Here is a 19,190-nt window from a genome sequence, read left to right on the forward strand (position 1 = left end):
AGCTTAAAGTCATTTTATGCTTAAAATAAGCTCAAAAAAATAATTGGATCCATTTGACTTAGTTTATCTAAAGCAGCTTATAAGCTGAAAACAGCTTATAAGCCAAAAAAAATAAGTTGGACTACCCCAACTTATTTTTTTCAGCTTATAAGCTGCAAACAGCTTTAAGCTGTAAGCCAATCCAAACGGGCTCTAGATCTACTGTGGTGTTTTATCATTTTATATTGAATATACCCAAACCTATGTACATCTGTTCTGTTCATCATAGATTTGAACAATGTAATGCTTTATTTTTTAGCATAAATTATTCTGACATAATTACCTGAACAACCATTAGAATCTTATGTATATATAAAAGGTTAAATAATCCACAAGTGGCACCTAAACTAAACTATATATATATCTCTTGTAAATATTTAAAGTTGGGGTGGACGTTCGATTTTTTGGTTCGGTTTTATCAAATTTCGGTTTGACTATTTCGGGTTCGGTTTTTTGAAGGTGGACACCAAACACCGAACCAAACTAGTTCGGTTCGGTTTTGGTTTTTTCAATTCGATTTTTTTAATATAATATTAGAGGCGATTCCATTGACACTAATTCATATTCTCAAAAGCAATAAAACATAAAACTGATAAATTGAAATCAAAATCAAACAAACAGGATACACAAGAACAGAAAACTATAATCATGACATAGGATTACTAGATGTTATATACATACCGTAAGAATAATTAAGAAAACACATAAAGGACATACATTAATCCTAAAGAGACATCCTAGTTATCTTTCTTTGTTAAGGATATTTGATTTTTTCAATTGAAGTGGAAAATTAGGGATACAAATGCAAAAGAGCACTTATTACAATTGGTTTTTTTTTTTTGCTTTAAACTTAATGGGCCTGGACTATTTTAATTTTTTTGGGTAATGTATTAAATTTCGGTGCGCGTTCGGTTTTTCGGTTCGGTTTTATCAAACTTCGGTTCGGCTATTTCGGTTTCGATTTTTTGACGATGGACACCAAACACCGAACCAAACTAGTTCGGTTCGATTCGATTTGTTGAAGTTTCGGTTCGGTTTTTTGATTTTCAGTATTTATGCTCAACCCTAATTTAAAGTGAAAAAAAAAAAAAAAAAAACTGACTGATTAGAAAGTGGGACTCCACTATGTTTTCTTTATTATGGATATCGTACGTAGATGGCCAGTCCTCAGTAGGGTACTCTTTTCAAGTGGTAGCCCATCTAGGATCTTGATGTCTCTTTCTAACACAGATAGGTAAATTAAGCCCAGGAAGGTTAAAAAGGAAAAGAATAAAAAGGTTTAAGTGAATTTTAACTCATGATTGTATGTTAATTATCATATTTATCAGGTATCTATTAAATGTTTGTCATATAGATTCTTCTGTCATTTTTATAAGTGCTATAATCGTGTAAATAAACCTTAGCACATGGGAAAAAAGAAAAGAAACTCCTCAAGAGATTGTTGCAGTAGATTAAAGACAAATTGCCAGTGTCTATTGCTAGAAATTCATGAATCATCGCAAAATCGAAAGTTACCACATAACGTTTTAAGTTGGTCATATAGAACAACTTTTTGTTGAGTGGTAACCTTGATGTTAGTCATTATTAAACTTAAACCATCGTTAGCTCGATCACAGGTGTCCTGATATTCTATAGGAACAATTTTTTCTAAAACTTGCAGTAATAATTTCTGTTTAGAAGAAAATGGGTGGCAGGTTCTCAGTTAAAAGTGGGATTGCACAATAACTACTGGCTGAACAGAAGACAGCTTGGGGATGAGGTTGAAAGATCAACAACCAACATCTCATGGTCAAGCTTGGTCACGATTTGATGAAAATAGATCACACGATGCAAGGTGAGGATACTCTTAATTTCGTCCACTCAAATGGCGAAAAACTATTGGCTGAAGCATTTGGATTGAGACTGATATCACTATTATCATCATATTATAGTTTTCAACCAATATTGATCATGAAAAAGTTTAAGGAATTCTTGGGGCAAGTTACTAGATAAGACTTTTGTGAGAATTATGCATTCCTCGTGTAGTAATTCCTTTATCGGTAACGTAAAGCCAAAGTTTTGTTACAGATGCTTTTTCCTCTCATTTCTATTTTGTCCTCTTGAAATGAAGTCCCTCGTTGCTAGTGAAAAATCTTTCTTTCCTCTTTATATTGAAAAGATATTTATTGGACTAGTAAATGAGCTAGAATATGAGAGGGGCCTTGCTCACATGAGAATTGGGCTTTATACTCAAAAGTGAAGAATTCCACACACACACACCCCCCCCCCCCCACCACTGCGCATGAGGTATGCGTGTGGGCCAATTCAATGTTGTGTCTCTCCTTTAAGAGCGATCGGGCTAAACGATTTGAACTGTAGTCGGTCCGAAAGCTTGTCAAAACGCAGCGGTGATTCACACCACGCGATCATCTATATACAGTCAGTCAGACCTTTCTATAACAACACTTATTATGCAAGTCAAGCTTTTCTCAAAATTATTTTTTGTGTCATATTTTACCTCTCCATAATAAATTTTTACTTATAACAATAGTACGCTCCTCTATGGTAGTTATCTTCTTTTTTGATAATATAATAACCATATTTATAGGAATAGGATCTCTAAGAAGACGACGCCGACATACCCACTATAATCTCACACGTCACTATAAAAAAAAAAAAAGGTAATTTACGGAGGTTGAAAGTTGCAATTCGCGGAGTTTTTAGCCTCCGCTAGTTGCTAAAAGAGGCTAAAACCTCCGCGAATTGCAACGTTCAACCTCCACAAATTACTCATTTTTTTGTAGTCTATGGGGTCTGAGAAGAATAGAGTGTACGCGGACCTTACTCTACATTTAGAGTTAGAGAGGTTGTTTCCGATAGACCCTCGGCTCAGAAAAATAGAATCTCTAAGATTACCAGATATTTTGATACATCATTTATGACAAAAACATCAAGTGAATATACATTTCCATCATTAAAAGGTTTCCCTTCTTTAATTTGCGTGCCTTATGGCTTAAATCTTTATACATTTAGTTATGAATTTATTGAAATTTTTAATTTTTAGTTAGTGAAGTATGCATATCTTTGAGATTAAAAATTTAATTAATTTTGTTTTTCTTATAACATTAAAAAATGAAAAATTAAATTTTATGCATCGTTTTGTTCAAATAATATTTAAATAGTAAATTATGTTATTGATGAATAACAGTCCTTCGCTATAAAAGTCAAAAATCTTCAAAAGGAACAAAACTGTTACAGAGAGGTTTCACTGAAATATCATTTTAACACTTTCGACTAGGCGATCGTGAGCCCTAAATTTGCAGCCTAGTTGCCTAGATGTAATTAAGTGCTTATGAGCACCGAGGGATAGTCTGGTTGTTGATTAGAAAGTGAATTATTTATGTATTAAAATTAATATAGTTAATGATCATGTTTGATAGTTTTTTAGTCGCTTTGTATAAAATTAAGCACACTAAGTTTGGTATTTGATTATCATTTTACAATCCCACATAAATAAAATATGTATAAGTTTCGCATCAATTTATTTATTATTTTATGGGGCTAGAAGAATAATATAGAATACATGAATAAAAAAACAGAAATGACAAATTTAAGAATAATATAGAGATTCATTAATAATACATGAACATATATTAACTAGTTTTTAAGATTTTTTTGTTTCTTTATTTGCTTAATTAGTTAATCTTTGATTGCTCAAATTTTTTAAGATTTAGGATATATGTTTATGTATCACAGAGAAAGGCTCATTCTAAAATAAAAAGACCAAAGGGAAAAGATTACATATTAGTGGATTTTTAAATCTTAGCACTATATTTGGCGAAAGAACTAAGATTTAAGGCAATAGAATACACCATGCCGCATATGTTGACAAATTGTTAATTTGAACTCTCTTGATCCTACCTGAGTCCTCACCTGCCACCAAATATTCTTGAAAGCAATTTAACGTTTCTCCAACTGGTGACAAATGTAACAAATATTAGTCATCTTTAATAACTAGACTAGATTGGTGTATTTAGGTCCTAGAAAGTTTTACTAGTCAATTTTTTTTTTTATAAAATTGAAAAATATTGTATGTGAAATTAAAATTAATACACTCTTATAATTGTCTACTTGCTTCGAAGTAACTAATTTTGCTGTAATTAGTTGAAATAAAGGAATTTATAGAATAAAGCTAAATGGTATTAAAAAAGTAGGATAGTTTCACTTGAAATAAAGATAATTTACTATTAAGTACATTTTATCTTAAAGGAATGAAAACTTTATCCTATCACTAATTGCTACTTTGCAGCTTTTGATATTCAGCTTTGAGTAGCTTTTTCAGCTTTAATTTCCTTTTCAATTTCCTTGGTCATCAACAAATTAAGGAAATTCACCGAATCTTTTTTACCCGTACATAATTTATCATCTTCTAGACAAGCAATAAGGGTTGACTCTATTTCCTTGAATTTGTTCTCCAAACTCACCTTCTTCAGTTCGCCTTTGTGGTTAGGAATCCTAGCTGTAGTGAATTTCTTGATCTCATCACTATCTATATTTTTGTTGCTGCAAACTTAGTTCCGGGTTTATGGATAGTGATGAGATCAAGAAATTCATTGCAGCCACGATTGCTAACCACAAAGGCAAACTGAAGAAAATGAGTCTGGAGAACAAAGTCAAAGAAATGAAGTCGGCCCTTATTGCATGTCTAGAAAATGATAAATTATGTGCGGGTAAAATTTTTTTGGTGAATTTCCTTACTTTTTGAACTTGATAACCAAGGAAATTGAAGCTGAAAAAACTACTCAAAACTCAAAATCTAAAGCTCCAAAGTAGCAATTAGTGATAGGATAAAGTTTTCATTCCTTTTTGATCAAATGTATATTTATCACCTTGTATTGGCTTAAGAATAAATAGTAAATTATCTTTATTTCAAGTGAAACTACCCAACTTTTTTAATACTCCATCATTTAGCTTTATTCTATAAATTGCTTTATTTCAACTAATTACAGCAAAATTAATTCCTTCGAAACAAGTAGACATTTATAAGAGTGGGTGTTAATTTTAATTTTACATACAGTATTTGTTAATTTTATCAAAAATTGACTAGTAAAACTTTCTAGGACCTAAATTAAAGGTGTTAACCGGTTGGAACCGGAACCGGTTAGGAAACCGGCCGGTTCCGGTTCCGGTTTAACCGGTTCCGGTTTACCGGTTTTAAACCTCAAACCGGAACCGGTCCGGTTTGGAGTGATTAAAATCTATTTTTTTTTTTTTGTATTATATATATATATATATATATATATTATAGTATTTATTTGTATATTGTAGCTATATTTTCATATGTTATACAACTTTATAATTAAAGTTTAAATATTTACTGACTAACAGCCTAACAGCAAGTCAGCAATACAGAATAGTGCTTTTCGTATACATATATATGTATAACTTACATATACTTATATATATGTATAACTTACATATACTTATATATATGTATAACTTAATATATATACTATATATACATATCTACTATATATACTATATAGTAGATATGTATATATAGTATATATATTAAGTTATACATATATTTAATATATATGTACTATATACTAAATATATGTATAACTTAATATATATACTATATATATGTATGTATAACTTAATATATATACTATATATATATATACATATCTACTATATATACTATATATACTTAATATATATGTACTATATACTCTATATACTTATATATATGTATAACTTAATATATATACTATACATACTTAATATATATACTATATATACTATATATACTTATATATATGTACTATATACTATATATACTTATATACTATATATACTTATATATGTGTATAACTTAATATATATACTATATATACTATATATACTTATATATATGTACTATATACTATATATACTTTAGTTTTTTTTTTTTTTTTTAAAAAATTTTTTACCGGTTTAACCGGTTCCGGTTTCCAAAATATTGGAACCGGACCGGTAAACCATTAAACGGTTAACCGGAACCGGTTAACCGGTTCTACCGGTTCCGGTTCCGGTTTAACCGGTCCGGTTACCGGTTAAAACCGGTAAGACCAAACCGGTTACCACCCTTAACCTAAATACACCAATCTAGTCTAGTTATTAAAGATGACTAATATTTGTTACATTTGTCGCCAATTGAAAAAACGTTAAATTGTTTTCAAGAACATTTGGTGGCAGGTGAGGACTCGGACAGGATCAAGAGAGTTCAAATTAACATTTTGTCAACATATGCGGCATAGTGCATTCTATTGCCTTAAATCTTAGTTCTTTCGCCAAGTATAGCGCTAAGATTTAAAAATCCACTAATATGTAATCTTTTTACTTTGGTCCATTTATTTTGAAACGAGGCTTTTTCTGTGATACATAAACATATATTCTAAATCTTAAAAATTTTGAGCAATCAAAGATTAATGAATTAAGCAAATAAAGTAACAAAAAATATCTTAAAAACTAGTTAATATATGTTCCTTCTCTATTTTATTGCATACAAATCGTGCTATGTATGATGTGGCATTGTGCATTACTCGATCTAAATCAACAGCAATAAGGCAATGGATAGTGGCGAGATCAGAAAAATCATCGCTACATGTATTAACAAAGAAGAATTGAAGAAACTGAGTTTAAAGAACAAACTCAAGGTGAATATTGAGTGGATTCTCGTTACACGTATGAGGAATGCTAAATGCACGTGGACAAAATATTTGATGAATTTCTCCAATTGTTTAAAGATGCCAAGTAAGGAAGATAAAAAAAATCTAAAATCATAACTTGAGTTGGAGTCAGATACACATACCGTTCATCTCCATTGATTCAACAACGGTAGTAATCGGCGATTAAGTCAGAATGTACTAGGGTTTTTTTTATATCTAGGAAAAGGGATAGATGGTCTCTATTTATAGAGAATGTCTACCATCACATTCCAATAGTTATTGGGCCTAGCTGTTTCACAAATATAACTATTTAATATTGGGAAAATGGCCTAATAATATCTATTTGAGACTCTATATTACAAAACATAAGGATATTTTTCCTTATTTACAAAACATATCAACAAAATTACAAAAGTATATCAAATTTGGGATTAATGAGATACCCACGATTTTAGGTTTTTTTTAAAGAAGAAAAACTGATTTTAAATGTGGACTTAATTTTAGGATAGTTACCATTCAACTTCTTCTTTTTAAAAATCTCTCTCTCTCTCTCTCTCTCTCTCTCTCTCTCTCTCTCCCTCTCCCTCTATGATAGACACCATTTTCATATCCAAAATTCATCTTCTCTCCTAGTATAAATTTTCAAACCAATATTACAAAGTATTTTTTATTACTAACTTGTGTATTAATTGTATATAAAAATTGATTTATATCGTTTTGAGATACATATGATCATTGTGTGTTTTGAAAATTTGTATAAATTATATAAACTATAGTTTTAAAAAATGTTGAAAACTAATATATGTATGAAATGTGTATGGAGTCTAGTATGTGTCATTTTTTAGATATATGCGGCACAATGTGTATGAAATGCGAACAAATTCGATATCAATTAGTCTTAAAATGTTGAAAATTGATATGTGTATGAAATGTGGATGAAATTTGATTTGTATCAAACAGAAAACTTATTATACATATATACTTTCTCATTATCTATACATACTTTGATCAAATTTTATACAATTCATATGTACTTTATCATAATCACAATATACATACAACTTTTATACATATTTCATACGTAGAAATTATAACGAATCTATACATTTATACATATTGCATACAAAAATTAATAAATATTTATTTTCTGGTGTATGAACTTTGTATGGAATCGGGTTTGTCTCAATTACAATTTTATTATACATATTTTCTCAAAATTTATACATACTTTGATTAGATTTTATATAATTTATATGTACTTTATAATAATCAAAATACACATACAATTTTTATGCATATTTCATATATAAATTATAAGAATCTATACAGTTATACATATTGCATACGAAAATTATACATATATGTTTTTTGGTGTATGAACTTTGTACATAAAAATTACCGATTACAATGGTCTTTTTGAGTAAAAGTTGGAGAAAATTAGGTAACAGTATCTCTTAATTTTGAATGGGGAGAGAAAAGTAGATGAAATAAGGAAGCAAACGTTGGAGAAAATCAGGTAACTATATCTCTAAATTTTGAATGAAGAGAGAAAAGTGAATAAAATAAGTAAAAGGATTTCCTTATCTTATTTAATGTGTTTTATTTGCTTCTTTTTAATTTACCTAATTCGTATAGATTTTGTAACAAGTCTATTGATATATTTTGTAAACTAAAAAATATCGTCATGTTCTGTAAATATACCCTCTTACCATGTACATATATGTTTTTTGCCTTTTAATATTAGGCCTTTCATGAATTTACCACCTGGGCCACGTCACTCACTTTACAGACTATAAGAAATTAACGCAAGTCCAAATTTCATCAAGTTACTTTAAGAATAAGGATCCAAAAGGGTGAACATTCAGCTTAATATTTAAGGCCTACACTAGGCTTGTTATTATACATAAATTTGGAGTAATTTGAACCATGACATCTTCAATTTTTGTAGTCTAAATTGGGAAATTTAAACTTAGGTTCAAAAAAGAAAAAATTGAGCAATTAGAATAACCATCTAAGTCAGAGTAGGATTTTTATAATTGATTGAGATTCCTTTGCTAATAGGTAACACGCTTATGAAATTTATTTGGGGATTTTGACCGTTGACCCGAGGGTTGACTTATGCGTTGAGTTTTGTTGACTTTGACTTCAGAGCACTCTAAAAATACAGAGTCTCTTCTGTACAAGTTTGAGTCAAGTTTTACCAGGAGGTAAGTGAGATCATAACTTTTTGTTTTGCTTGCTTTCAATAAAAGGAGTTTTGGGCTAAAATTATCTCTTATTTATGAGAGTATGTTCATTTTGATTACTCAAATATAACTCTGAGCATATTTAATCCCTTAACTATGCTAAAGTGGAGCAATTTTGGTCTCTCTAACAAAACTTGTTCAAAAGGTAACAATGTTAAACCCATGTGACACTCACGTGACTTGCAAGAGGCTAAACCCATCGGACAAAAATATTAAACTCATTTGCCTTTTCTCCCAATTTCATACGAAGAAACACATTCACTGGAAAAAGCCCTACTCTCTCTGTAGAAAGCTTTAATCAGCTGGAAGAAGCTGATTTTTTTATTGAAACAGACAGAAATTTTGATCACTCAAATATAACTCTGAGCATATTTAAAATTTGCATTCACATTTCGGAAAAAAATTGGAGCGGTTTCACCAATTAAGACAATTTATGACGGTTGTTAAAACAATTTTTTTTTAATAAATACCAAAAAAAAAATGTCATATTCACATGCTTCCAAAATAAGTGGAACAGTTCCATGTGTGCTGTCAAATTGCCGTTTAAGAGTTGATTAACAACCATATAATCCAAATATTATGAGTTGCTTTGCTAATATCTTACATGAGTTACATTTTCTAGAGAAATGTCATTACTCAGCTTTGCATTTTGTCTGATGGATTTGGTCTCTTACGAGTCACGTGAGTGTCACAAGGGTTTAACACCATACTTTTAAAAGGGGTTCTGTTAGGGAGACCAAAAGTGCTCCACTTTAGCATAGTTAAAGAATTAAATATGCTCAGGATTATATTTGAGGGACCAAAATAAACCTACTCCCATGCATAAGAGATTATTTTAGCCCAAAACTCTCAATAAAAGCATGATGTTTGAGTTGTTTGATATATTTAAACTTACCTATTTCATGTGTGAGGCGAGTATGAGCTAGATAAATACTTTAAAGTACCAGGTATTGGCCACAAGGGCCTTAACTTTGTATTTTCATATTGTTCCGTGATGCTTTTAAAAGTTATTGATATTCAACATGTCTACTTAGCAGTCTCTAGCAGCTGATTAATTATTGAGCATGTTTGTTATCGGTGTTAATATTGAGAATACATTTTCAGAAGCACTTTATATGTTAGATATTTGATTTATCGACTAGTTCTTGGTCAATATTGTTCTAATTTAACTAACAACTTTCACACCACGCACGCGATCATATATACAATCAGCGAGACCTTTCTACAACAACACTTTATTCTAAAAATCAAGTTTTTCTCAAAATTGATTTCTATGTCATATTTTACCTCTCTATAATTGCTTTTTACTTATAACAGCAGTACAATCCTTTAGGGTAGTTATCTTCTTTTTTGATAATATAATAACCATCTTTATAGAAATAGAATATCTAAGATGACAACAATATCCAGTATAATCTCACAAGTGGGGTCTGGGGACCATAGAGTGTACGTGGACCTTACCCCTACATTGGGAGGTAGAGAGGTTGTTTTCGATAGACCCTCAACTCAGGAAAATAGAATCTCTTAAATTACCAAATATTTTGATACATCATTTATGACAAAAATATCATATAAATATATATTTCATTTATGACAAAAATATCATATGAATATATATTTCCATCATTAAAAGGTTTCCCTTCTTTAATGTGCGTGCCTTACAGCTTAAATCTTTATACATTTAGTTATGAATTTATTGAAATTGTATTAAATATTTTTAGATTTTAGTTAGTGAAGTATGCATATCTTTGAGATTAAAAATTTAAATAATTTTATAATTCTTATAAAATTAAAAAATGAAAAAAGAAATATACATCGTTTTGTTCAAATAAGATTTAAATAATAAATTATGTTATAGATGAATAACAGTCCTTCGCTATAAAAGTCAAAATCTTGAAAGGAACAAAAATGTTACAGAGAGATTTCACTAAAATGTCATTTAACACTTTCGACTAGGCGATCGTGAGTCCTAAATTTGCTGCCTAATTGCTTAGATGTAATTAAGTGCTTATGGAGCACAACTTTCACGAAGTAGTAGTCTGGTTGTTCGTTAGAAAGTGAATTATCTATGTATGAAAATTAATATATTTATGTTTGATAGTTTTTTAGTCACTTTGTATAAAATTTAGCACACTAAGTTTGGTATTTGATTATCATTTTATAATCCCACATAAATAAAATATGTATAAGTTTTGAATCAATTTATTTATTATTTTATTGGCTAGAAGAATAATATAGAGATTAATAATACATGAATAAAAATACAGAAATGAGAAATTTACGCTCTGAAGAGCGAGAATGGAGATATTGATGTTGGTCACTTCTAGGTTATTCCTCTTCTCAATATATTAAAGACAAAATTAGTGAACTTAAATATATTTCTCTCAAAATTCCAAAAGGTATAATTATAAACAAACATTTTATTCATAAAATTTATTGTAATATCTAAACAACAAATCAAAACATTCAAAAAAATAATGTATACATTGTAATATCTACATAATTAATTCTTGCATTAATTTTACATTCATAACTAATATTTACCTTATTAATACATGCATAATTCTAACAAGCAACCAAACAGCTCCTAATTAAGTGCTTTGTTACATTTTGAGGGTTATGCTCCTTTCCCATGTAATTTTGACTTGAGATAGCCAAGAAGTATAGTCACAGTCACTTGTCTGTAACAGTTTACGGACCGCTGAAAGAGTGACGACAGTCAATTAAGCCTCAAAGTGATTCACTGTAAAGCTTGTTATAAATATCACATTAGAACAAGCTTGGCCCTAGGGTCATATAAGGCAAAACCAAGAACTTAATTGTCGACAAAGGCGAATTCACAGTGTAAGTTATGAATTTATGTGAACTTGATAGTTTTATCGTAAACTCAATTAGATTATTATATATTAACGTGAAATTACTATAAAAATTAAATTTTAAATCCGCTTCTAATTGCTCAGGCATCTTTTGGATTAAAGTCCAAAGGAACAAATTCAAGAGGCCCATAAGTTGAACTGGAGTGGACAATGTTAGTTGGGCCTGGACTGGACCATGACATTGTCTCTTCTAGTGAAAAGGCCCGGCCTTTACCCTGTATGTTATTGGAAAATTTACTTGTCATAGCTATCTCTAAGACTTATTTATGAATAATAACTACCTTATTTTTTATTTAATGTTTGTAGCTTTATTTTTCCAAAATTACATTTCATAACTGGTCCAATAACTTTTGAAATACATGTACCTCTCTATTCTCCCTCACTACACATTTAAGATTTATCATCTTCTCCAAACCCTAAAAAAAAAATCTCTCTCCTCTCTCCGCTTCCCCTCACTGCTGCCTCCCTCCCTCTCTTTCTCTATCTTCGACCTCTCTTCTCCTTCAGCCAAACTTCGTGAGGCAACTGAGCGTTAAAGCTCGTAGAAACTGTAGCAACATCGTTGTTGCACAAGTTGTTGTTGCTTCCTAGTCGAATAACAACCATGACTTTACTCCAGCGGCTGCTAAAGCTGTCGATGTCGCTGCCATTGTTCCTATTATTGATGATGATGAGGTGGCAGCGACAGTGGTGGAACGACGCCAAATCTGAGAATACACTCAGATTTGAAAAAGAGAGAGCAGTGGGTTTCACCGGAGGCGCCACCACCACCATCACTATTACTACCATCTCCATCTCCAAACTCGAAAAAAACCTTAAGGTTCTAGCTTTTCAGATCTGAACTCCATATGCTTCATGTATTATTGGTTTTTGGTGGTGGTTCGGTATTGTTTTTGGAGTGGAGGAGGACAGTGGTGGATCGAAGAAAAGCGGCGGAGGAAGGAGGAGGTTTTTTCCAATTTGTTGTGGTGGTTCGGTAGGGTTTTTGGAGCGAAGCAGGATGGTGGATCGGAAGAAAGGCGGTGGAGGAAGGAGGAGGATTTTTCCAGTTGTTGTGGTGGTTCGGTAGAGTTTGTGATTGTGGTGTTTCAGTATATTTCGCTATATTTCAATGTACCGTTTTAGTATATTTCAGTGTACTGTTTCAGTATATTTCGCCATAATTCAATGTATTTCTAATTTACGACACAATTTTTGATACATTTCATTGTATTCCATTGTATATACGCATACTACAATTTTATATTTCTTAAACAATCAACCATATTTCATTGTATTCGAGTGTATATTTTTCTATATTTGGAAGTATTTCTAAAAGTTTGGAATGGAGCAATGTGGAGAGAGAAACGTGGGTTGTTATGGAACTTCAGCCGTTGCGTGATACATGGTTGATTTAATTTGACTTACCATTTAAAATGAAAGAAGAGAATATGTTCCATAAATACAACCTATTTTTACTTTGCCAAATTTTGTATTTTCGTGTATTTCAAAAACGCGAAATACAACATAATACAACAAAAACCAGCAAAATTTTTTTGAATGGAGTTATTTTGATAGAGAGACGTTAGCTGTAATGGAACCTCATGAGGTTTGCATGAATCATGGAACCATTAATACAAATTACCATATAATTTGAAAAAGAATTTTATTGCCATAAATATAGCCTTTTTTTTTATTCAACAGCACGCTGTATTTCACTGTATTTCGCTATATTTCATTATATTTAAAAAACGCGAGATACAACTGACATACAGCTAAAAGTAGCTACGAATTTTAAAATCTTCAACTTATAGTTATAGCTTGTTAGAAGCTGTTAAAAGGTAGTTATTTGTGTAAGTTTTACTATGTTATTACACGATTTAATCCACAAATTAATTAGCTAATTTAATTTGATCCACAAAATGAGTGGAAAATGACATCATAAGCATGCTCCAACGATGTCAGAGCAAAATTTAAACAAGACAAACCAATGATAACAGCACGGAAAAGGAACTCTAGAAATCAGCTGAGCATGAAGTAGCGGTCCAGGTTTCATTGGTTCACATCCTATAGTGGGTTGGTAAAGTGGCCCATTTTGTATATCCACCCACATTCCCATCCTCAATTAAGAATTGAAAAGAAATTAGCTTCTTATTGCAAAGTGAGTAATTTAGTGGTCATAAGATGAGTTGAAAATAATAAAGTTTTAGGTTTAAATTTCAGTGAAAATAAAGATATTAATAAAAATATTAAGTAATTTCTTTTCATCTGACCAAGTTTTGTTGGACAAAATTACTCCATACTTGTGTTGGTCAAGAAATATAACAAATACCACATGAAATTAGTTAAAATGCGCTCAAACTAATCCAGACCCACAGTTATTAGAAAAAATTAGCTTCTTGTTTCTTGATTAATTTTCAGTTCTTCACTTAGTGGTCCTTGACTCCTTGGAATCTTCCATAACAAAGCCAGCAATTCTTAGAGACAAAAAAAAAGAAAATAAAAAATAAAAAAGAAAAGAGAAAATGCTTGAAAAGGTTGTGTGAACACTTTTCAACCACAACAAAGCATTGAGTAATATTTCCTTAACTTCATCCAGCCAAACACCTGCCTCTCTTTGTTGTTTGTGACAAGAGGAAGTCAATTGAATATTACTCCCTATCCCAATTTATGTCATATACTTTATTCTTTAGTTTGTCCCAAAATAATGATATATTTTTTTATTTGATAATAATTTAACTTTAAATTTTATTTTTTACGCTTAACGAGATGATCTATAATTACACAGATATTTTTGGCTTATTTTAGAACACAAGATTCTAAAATCTTCATTGATTTTTTAAACTCCGTATCCAAATAAACTATATCACATAAATTGAGACGAGGAAAACTACATTCTAGAAGTCGTTCAATGACTGGTGACAATAGTGATTATATATAAGTTCATTTGAAGAGCCTAAGGAATGTCTATATATCTTTTTACTATCACTATCTTCTCATAATAGATACCTACTACCAAAAGGCAAAACAGGGCTCAAGACACCTCAGTTCCCTCTAGCAACATTTCAATATGGCTTCTTGCAACACAAAATATCAATTCATATTGGTGTTGTTCTTCATGTTATGTGTATTTGGAAATTCAGACACAGAAAAGGACAAAGAAGAGTGTACACAATCATTAATTGGTTTAGCAACATGCTTGCCTTATGTTGGAGGTAATGCACCAGCTCCGACACCAGATTGCTGCACTGGATTGAAACAAGTCTTGAAAGCTAACAAGAAGTGCCTTTGTTTGCTAATTAAGGATAGAAATGATCCTGATTTGGGGCTACAGCTCAATGTTACACTTGCTTTAACCCTGCCCTCTGTTTGTCAAGCCCCTGCTAACATTTCTGAATGCCCTGGTAAGTACAATACTTGTATTTTTCAGTTTTACACAAATTCTCATTATGACATTATCAAGTGTAGTACCATCATATTTTCTTATAAGAGAGGCACCCTGCCTTTTGCTCGTAATTTCATTCTTGTTTTTGCTTTACCTTCTATTATATTAGTAAAAGGGAGATTGGGGGGGGGGGGGGGGGGGGGCGTGTGCAATTGCAGGATGGTCGGGCGTGTGCACAATAGTTTTCTTACTTTCTCTCAATCGCTTCAATGCCTATAATTTGAGAGATAAGAGGAAAGCCCTTTGTCGAAATCAAAGATGAAACTCTTCACCGGGATATGTTAGGGCAGCTCTAAGATTTTTTATGTTTGGTGGAAGGCAGGCTGAAACTCTGCCTCAACTAAGTGAAATAAATACTTAAATTTCATAAGAATAATTCGATGACGATATTGATATTTAAAAACAAAGTCTTTCGTAATATTTTTAATAGTTAATTATATCTTATATAAATAGTGGATTAAATAATTTTTTAATTCAAAATGGACGAACTATTTCAAATTTATGAAATTAGTTTAACATCTACTCAGTAATACAAATAATAGAGACCGTTAGATGAAGAGAACTTATACCAATATTATCTAATCGATGTTTCTTGTAAGATATTACCGAAAGCTTGGTAAATAAAGTTACTACATACGGTGAGAACTAGTAGGTGGTCGAATATGGTCAAGATATGTACAAGATGGTTCATACACCATATTACGAAACAAAAGAGAAGAAATCAAATAAACATATATAAAATTTTATTAATTAAATTTACGGCCTTTGCATAAGGTCCGCTTTAGGCCATCAATTCCGTTGAGCCGCTCCTGTAAATGATCTATGGGGTGTTAACCCTCGGAGGACAATGTGTTGATTGATATTTTTTTTTTTTTTTTTAATGTTTCATCCGGTGTCCGGTATCTGCTTTGGAGCTCGACTAATTTGGTTTCGCGCCAGGAAGTCCCACTTTGAGAGGGAAAGCGCTCCCCACCAAAAATGTCAATACCCAGGGCTTGAACCCGAGATTTCTAGTTAAAGATGTAGGAGTACTTATTACTCCACCATAACCTTTGGTGTGTTGATTGATATCTTTGTAGCTACTGAATATCCAAATATTACTACTATTTTAAGAAAAAAATCTCTTTAATTTTTGTTTCTGTCAAATGAACAAGTTTTTTTTTTTTTGGTAACTATTGATTTATATTACCAGGGTAAATATTTACACAGTTCATGATCAGGACCCTCTAGAGTTGGACATTGAGCCCCAACTTCTAGTTCATCAAAACACAAAAACGAAATAATTCTGCTCTTTTACATGTTCCTGTTAGCTATAGCTTACGGATAAAAATTCAGTTCTCTTAGTCTCTTTGCAATTCTTGGCTTCTTCTCTCCTTTGGTGTGTATGTCTTGTATGATCTGTTTGACCAGTGCTGCTGTATTCCTCTTCTTCTGTTGGAACACTCTCATATTTCTCTCCTGCCATGTGTAATATATGCATCCTGATAAGGCCATCCTATAGATTTCAGCTCTTGCATTGTTTCCATGTGCATGTTTGTTTGCCCATCTTTGCTCTTGGTCCCATGTATATATCTGCCTCTGGATCCCCTGCCATGTTAGTATCTTTTCCCACACCTCATGTGTTACTGGGCATTGAAAAAATAGGTGGTTGTTGCTTTCTGGCCAGTTCTCACATAGTGGGCAGATTGGGTTGCAGTTAATGGACCATTTGATAAGTCTATCTTTGGTTGCTAGCCTGCCAGATATAGCTAGGTAGTGGATGAAAATCCACCTTGGGCATCCCTGGTTGTTGCATAACATTTTCCTCCATTGCACTTTTGGGAAATCACCTCTCAGTTTGTTGTAAGTTTTCCGGATGGAGAATGTTGGTCCTTGTAGAAATTCAGCTTGACTGATGCCAGCAGCCTCTAAATACTTGTGTGCTTTCATGATTTTCCTTATGAACAAGTTAATCCTTGACAAACTAACTTTGTTGATGTTTGGTAAATTGTAATGATATGCAGCTCTTCTCCACTTGCCTCCAAATTCACCCGATGCTCAAGTATTTTATCAAATAGGCCATGGTTCAAGCAGCATTGCTGGCAGTCCACTTGCAAATAGCCCCATGCCTTCTGGTAATTTATACTGCTATGTTCTTTCACATTTTTTAAGAAATTTCTCCAAGTTAAAATTCACCTACTCGAAGAAAAATTGGTGATTCAGGGGATTTGATAATTTTTTCTTCTTTTCTCTTATGGATTTCACTTATACATACTGATGGTGTAAAATTTTTATACTATCAATGTATTGTTATTGCAATTTGCAAGTAACTTGCCTTATTTCTAGCGTACTAATTTCACCTTTTTTTTTTTTTTGGACATTATCTGTAATTATCATTTATGAGACTTAATAATGTATAAAATCTTCTATAATGTCAATGTATAAAGGTTCAACTCTTTTCTTTTTTTGTCTTCCAATTTTTTTGCAGTTGGATCTAGTCCCAGAGGTGCCCATGCTGGTGCAGCAAGTGCTAAATCTGCAGGTTGTCATATTGGAAATAGATGGTTTGGATTAGAAGTTATTATTGGAGCAGTCCTCCTTTGGTCTTTAACTTCAAATTTCTTCATATGATTCTAAGCTTATTTCTGTCATAATAATTAAAACTATCAGTTAGTTAAAAGGATGATCCTTGTATTCTTGCTTTACCTGTGTCTTGTTTGTCCTTTTATTGATATTCACTAATATTTTCTCAGGACTGATACTAGGAGAGCAATTATTTTTTGTCATATAGATATGTCCATTTTAAGTTTGTTATATTTTCCCTTTCGAACTACTTTAAAACTTGGTAAGATTTCGTAGAGTAATTCCAATACTTTGAGGGGAAAACATTAAAAGTTATCAACAGTATTAAGTATTTACATATTAAGGTTAAATTTAGTGAGAATTGAATAATCAGATGTCTTTCGCAAGCTAACAGCACAAACCTTCAACGATAACAAGTGAGATAATAATAAAATGAAAATATATAAAAGAGACACAATAGTTTAAATTAGCTTGGTCAATTCACTTACACCGATACAGGTGGAGAATTTACGAACCTCACAAAATTTACATTTATAGAAATTTATACAAGTGCAAAATTATAATGGTGTTCTCCCAAATTCTCCGCCCAAACGTGACTCCCCAGCCCTAAAGAATTTGTTAGACTATGTCCCAAAAGGGTTTATCGAAATTGTACCATTCCAACTGAGATTCGATAATTGTCTCATTCCAACTGGGATTCGACTGACTTGTCCCATTTCAATTGGGATTTTGAATGTCTTCAACCCCTATTTAAAGGAGATTTTTGGCCAGAACATCAAGAAAAAGCGAACAACTATCAAGACTACACATAATACTGTATTCCACACTTAGGTTAGAGAGAGTTTTCATTGAGAGATTGTAATCTTTCATTTCCTTTGATCTCATTGTGCTTCGACACCCCGTTGTGATCATTTTGTACTCCTCACCTTATAGTTGATTTAATTTCTCTGCGCTTCGCGCCCCGTGATTTTTTTTTGTCTTAGGTTTCCACGTAAATCTTGTGTTCATTACGTTTATTGCTTTCTTGCATTATTGTTCTTGTGTTGGTGCATCCTAATCGGTTCCGCTGCATCGCTCGTTTAATTCTTAACAAGTGGTATCAGAGAGTTCAAGATCCACGATGTTTATCGTAACCAAGTTTGATATCGAGAAGTTCGACGGCAAGATAGGTGTTATACCCTTTTTTAACCGAAGTCAAAATAGTTTATAACATTCCGGGTAATTCCGGGGTTATTTAAAGTTAGGAGTCGCCACCTAATTATTTACGGTGAATTAGGGCACCTAAAATTTATTAATATTATTTATCTAAAGTTGGCTCTATTTTAAAGTCTACGAAAGCAAAAAGATTCTA

The 19,190-nt window shown here is 31.7% G+C and overlaps 1 protein-coding gene across 1 annotated transcript; it reads left to right on the top strand.

Moving 5' to 3' along the window:
- The first annotated feature begins 14,794 nt into the window (after window positions 1–14,794).
- Window positions 14,795–18,015, top strand: LOC132645078 (non-specific lipid transfer protein GPI-anchored 14-like). Its single transcript, XM_060361845.1, has 3 exons — window positions 14,795–15,236; window positions 17,281–17,391; window positions 17,745–18,015. Exons 1-3 carry the CDS (start codon window positions 14,903–14,905, stop codon window positions 17,885–17,887), a joined length of 588 nt encoding a protein of 195 aa, XP_060217828.1. The 5' UTR covers window positions 14,795–14,902; the 3' UTR covers window positions 17,888–18,015.
- The last annotated feature ends 1,175 nt before the right edge of the window (window positions 18,016–19,190 follow it).

The sequence above is a fragment of the Lycium barbarum genome, chromosome 6 (genome assembly GCF_019175385.1).
Source record: "Lycium barbarum isolate Lr01 chromosome 6, ASM1917538v2, whole genome shotgun sequence".
NCBI lineage: Eukaryota > Viridiplantae > Streptophyta > Magnoliopsida > Solanales > Solanaceae > Lycium > Lycium barbarum.

What these genes read in the sequence shown, in the direction of transcription:
- LOC132645078 (XM_060361845.1), top strand. Translation starts at nt 14,903, where the DNA reads ATGGCTTCTTGCAACACAAAATATCAATTCATATTGGTGTTGTTCTTC. An exon ending in TAACATTTCTGAATGCCCTG is followed by an intron (nt 15,237 to 17,280) that starts GTAAGTACAATA and finishes AATGATATGCAG; the next exon opens with CTCTTCTCCACTTGCCTCCA. An exon ending in AAATAGCCCCATGCCTTCTG is followed by an intron (nt 17,392 to 17,744) that starts GTAATTTATACT and finishes ATTTTTTTGCAG; the next exon opens with TTGGATCTAGTCCCAGAGGT.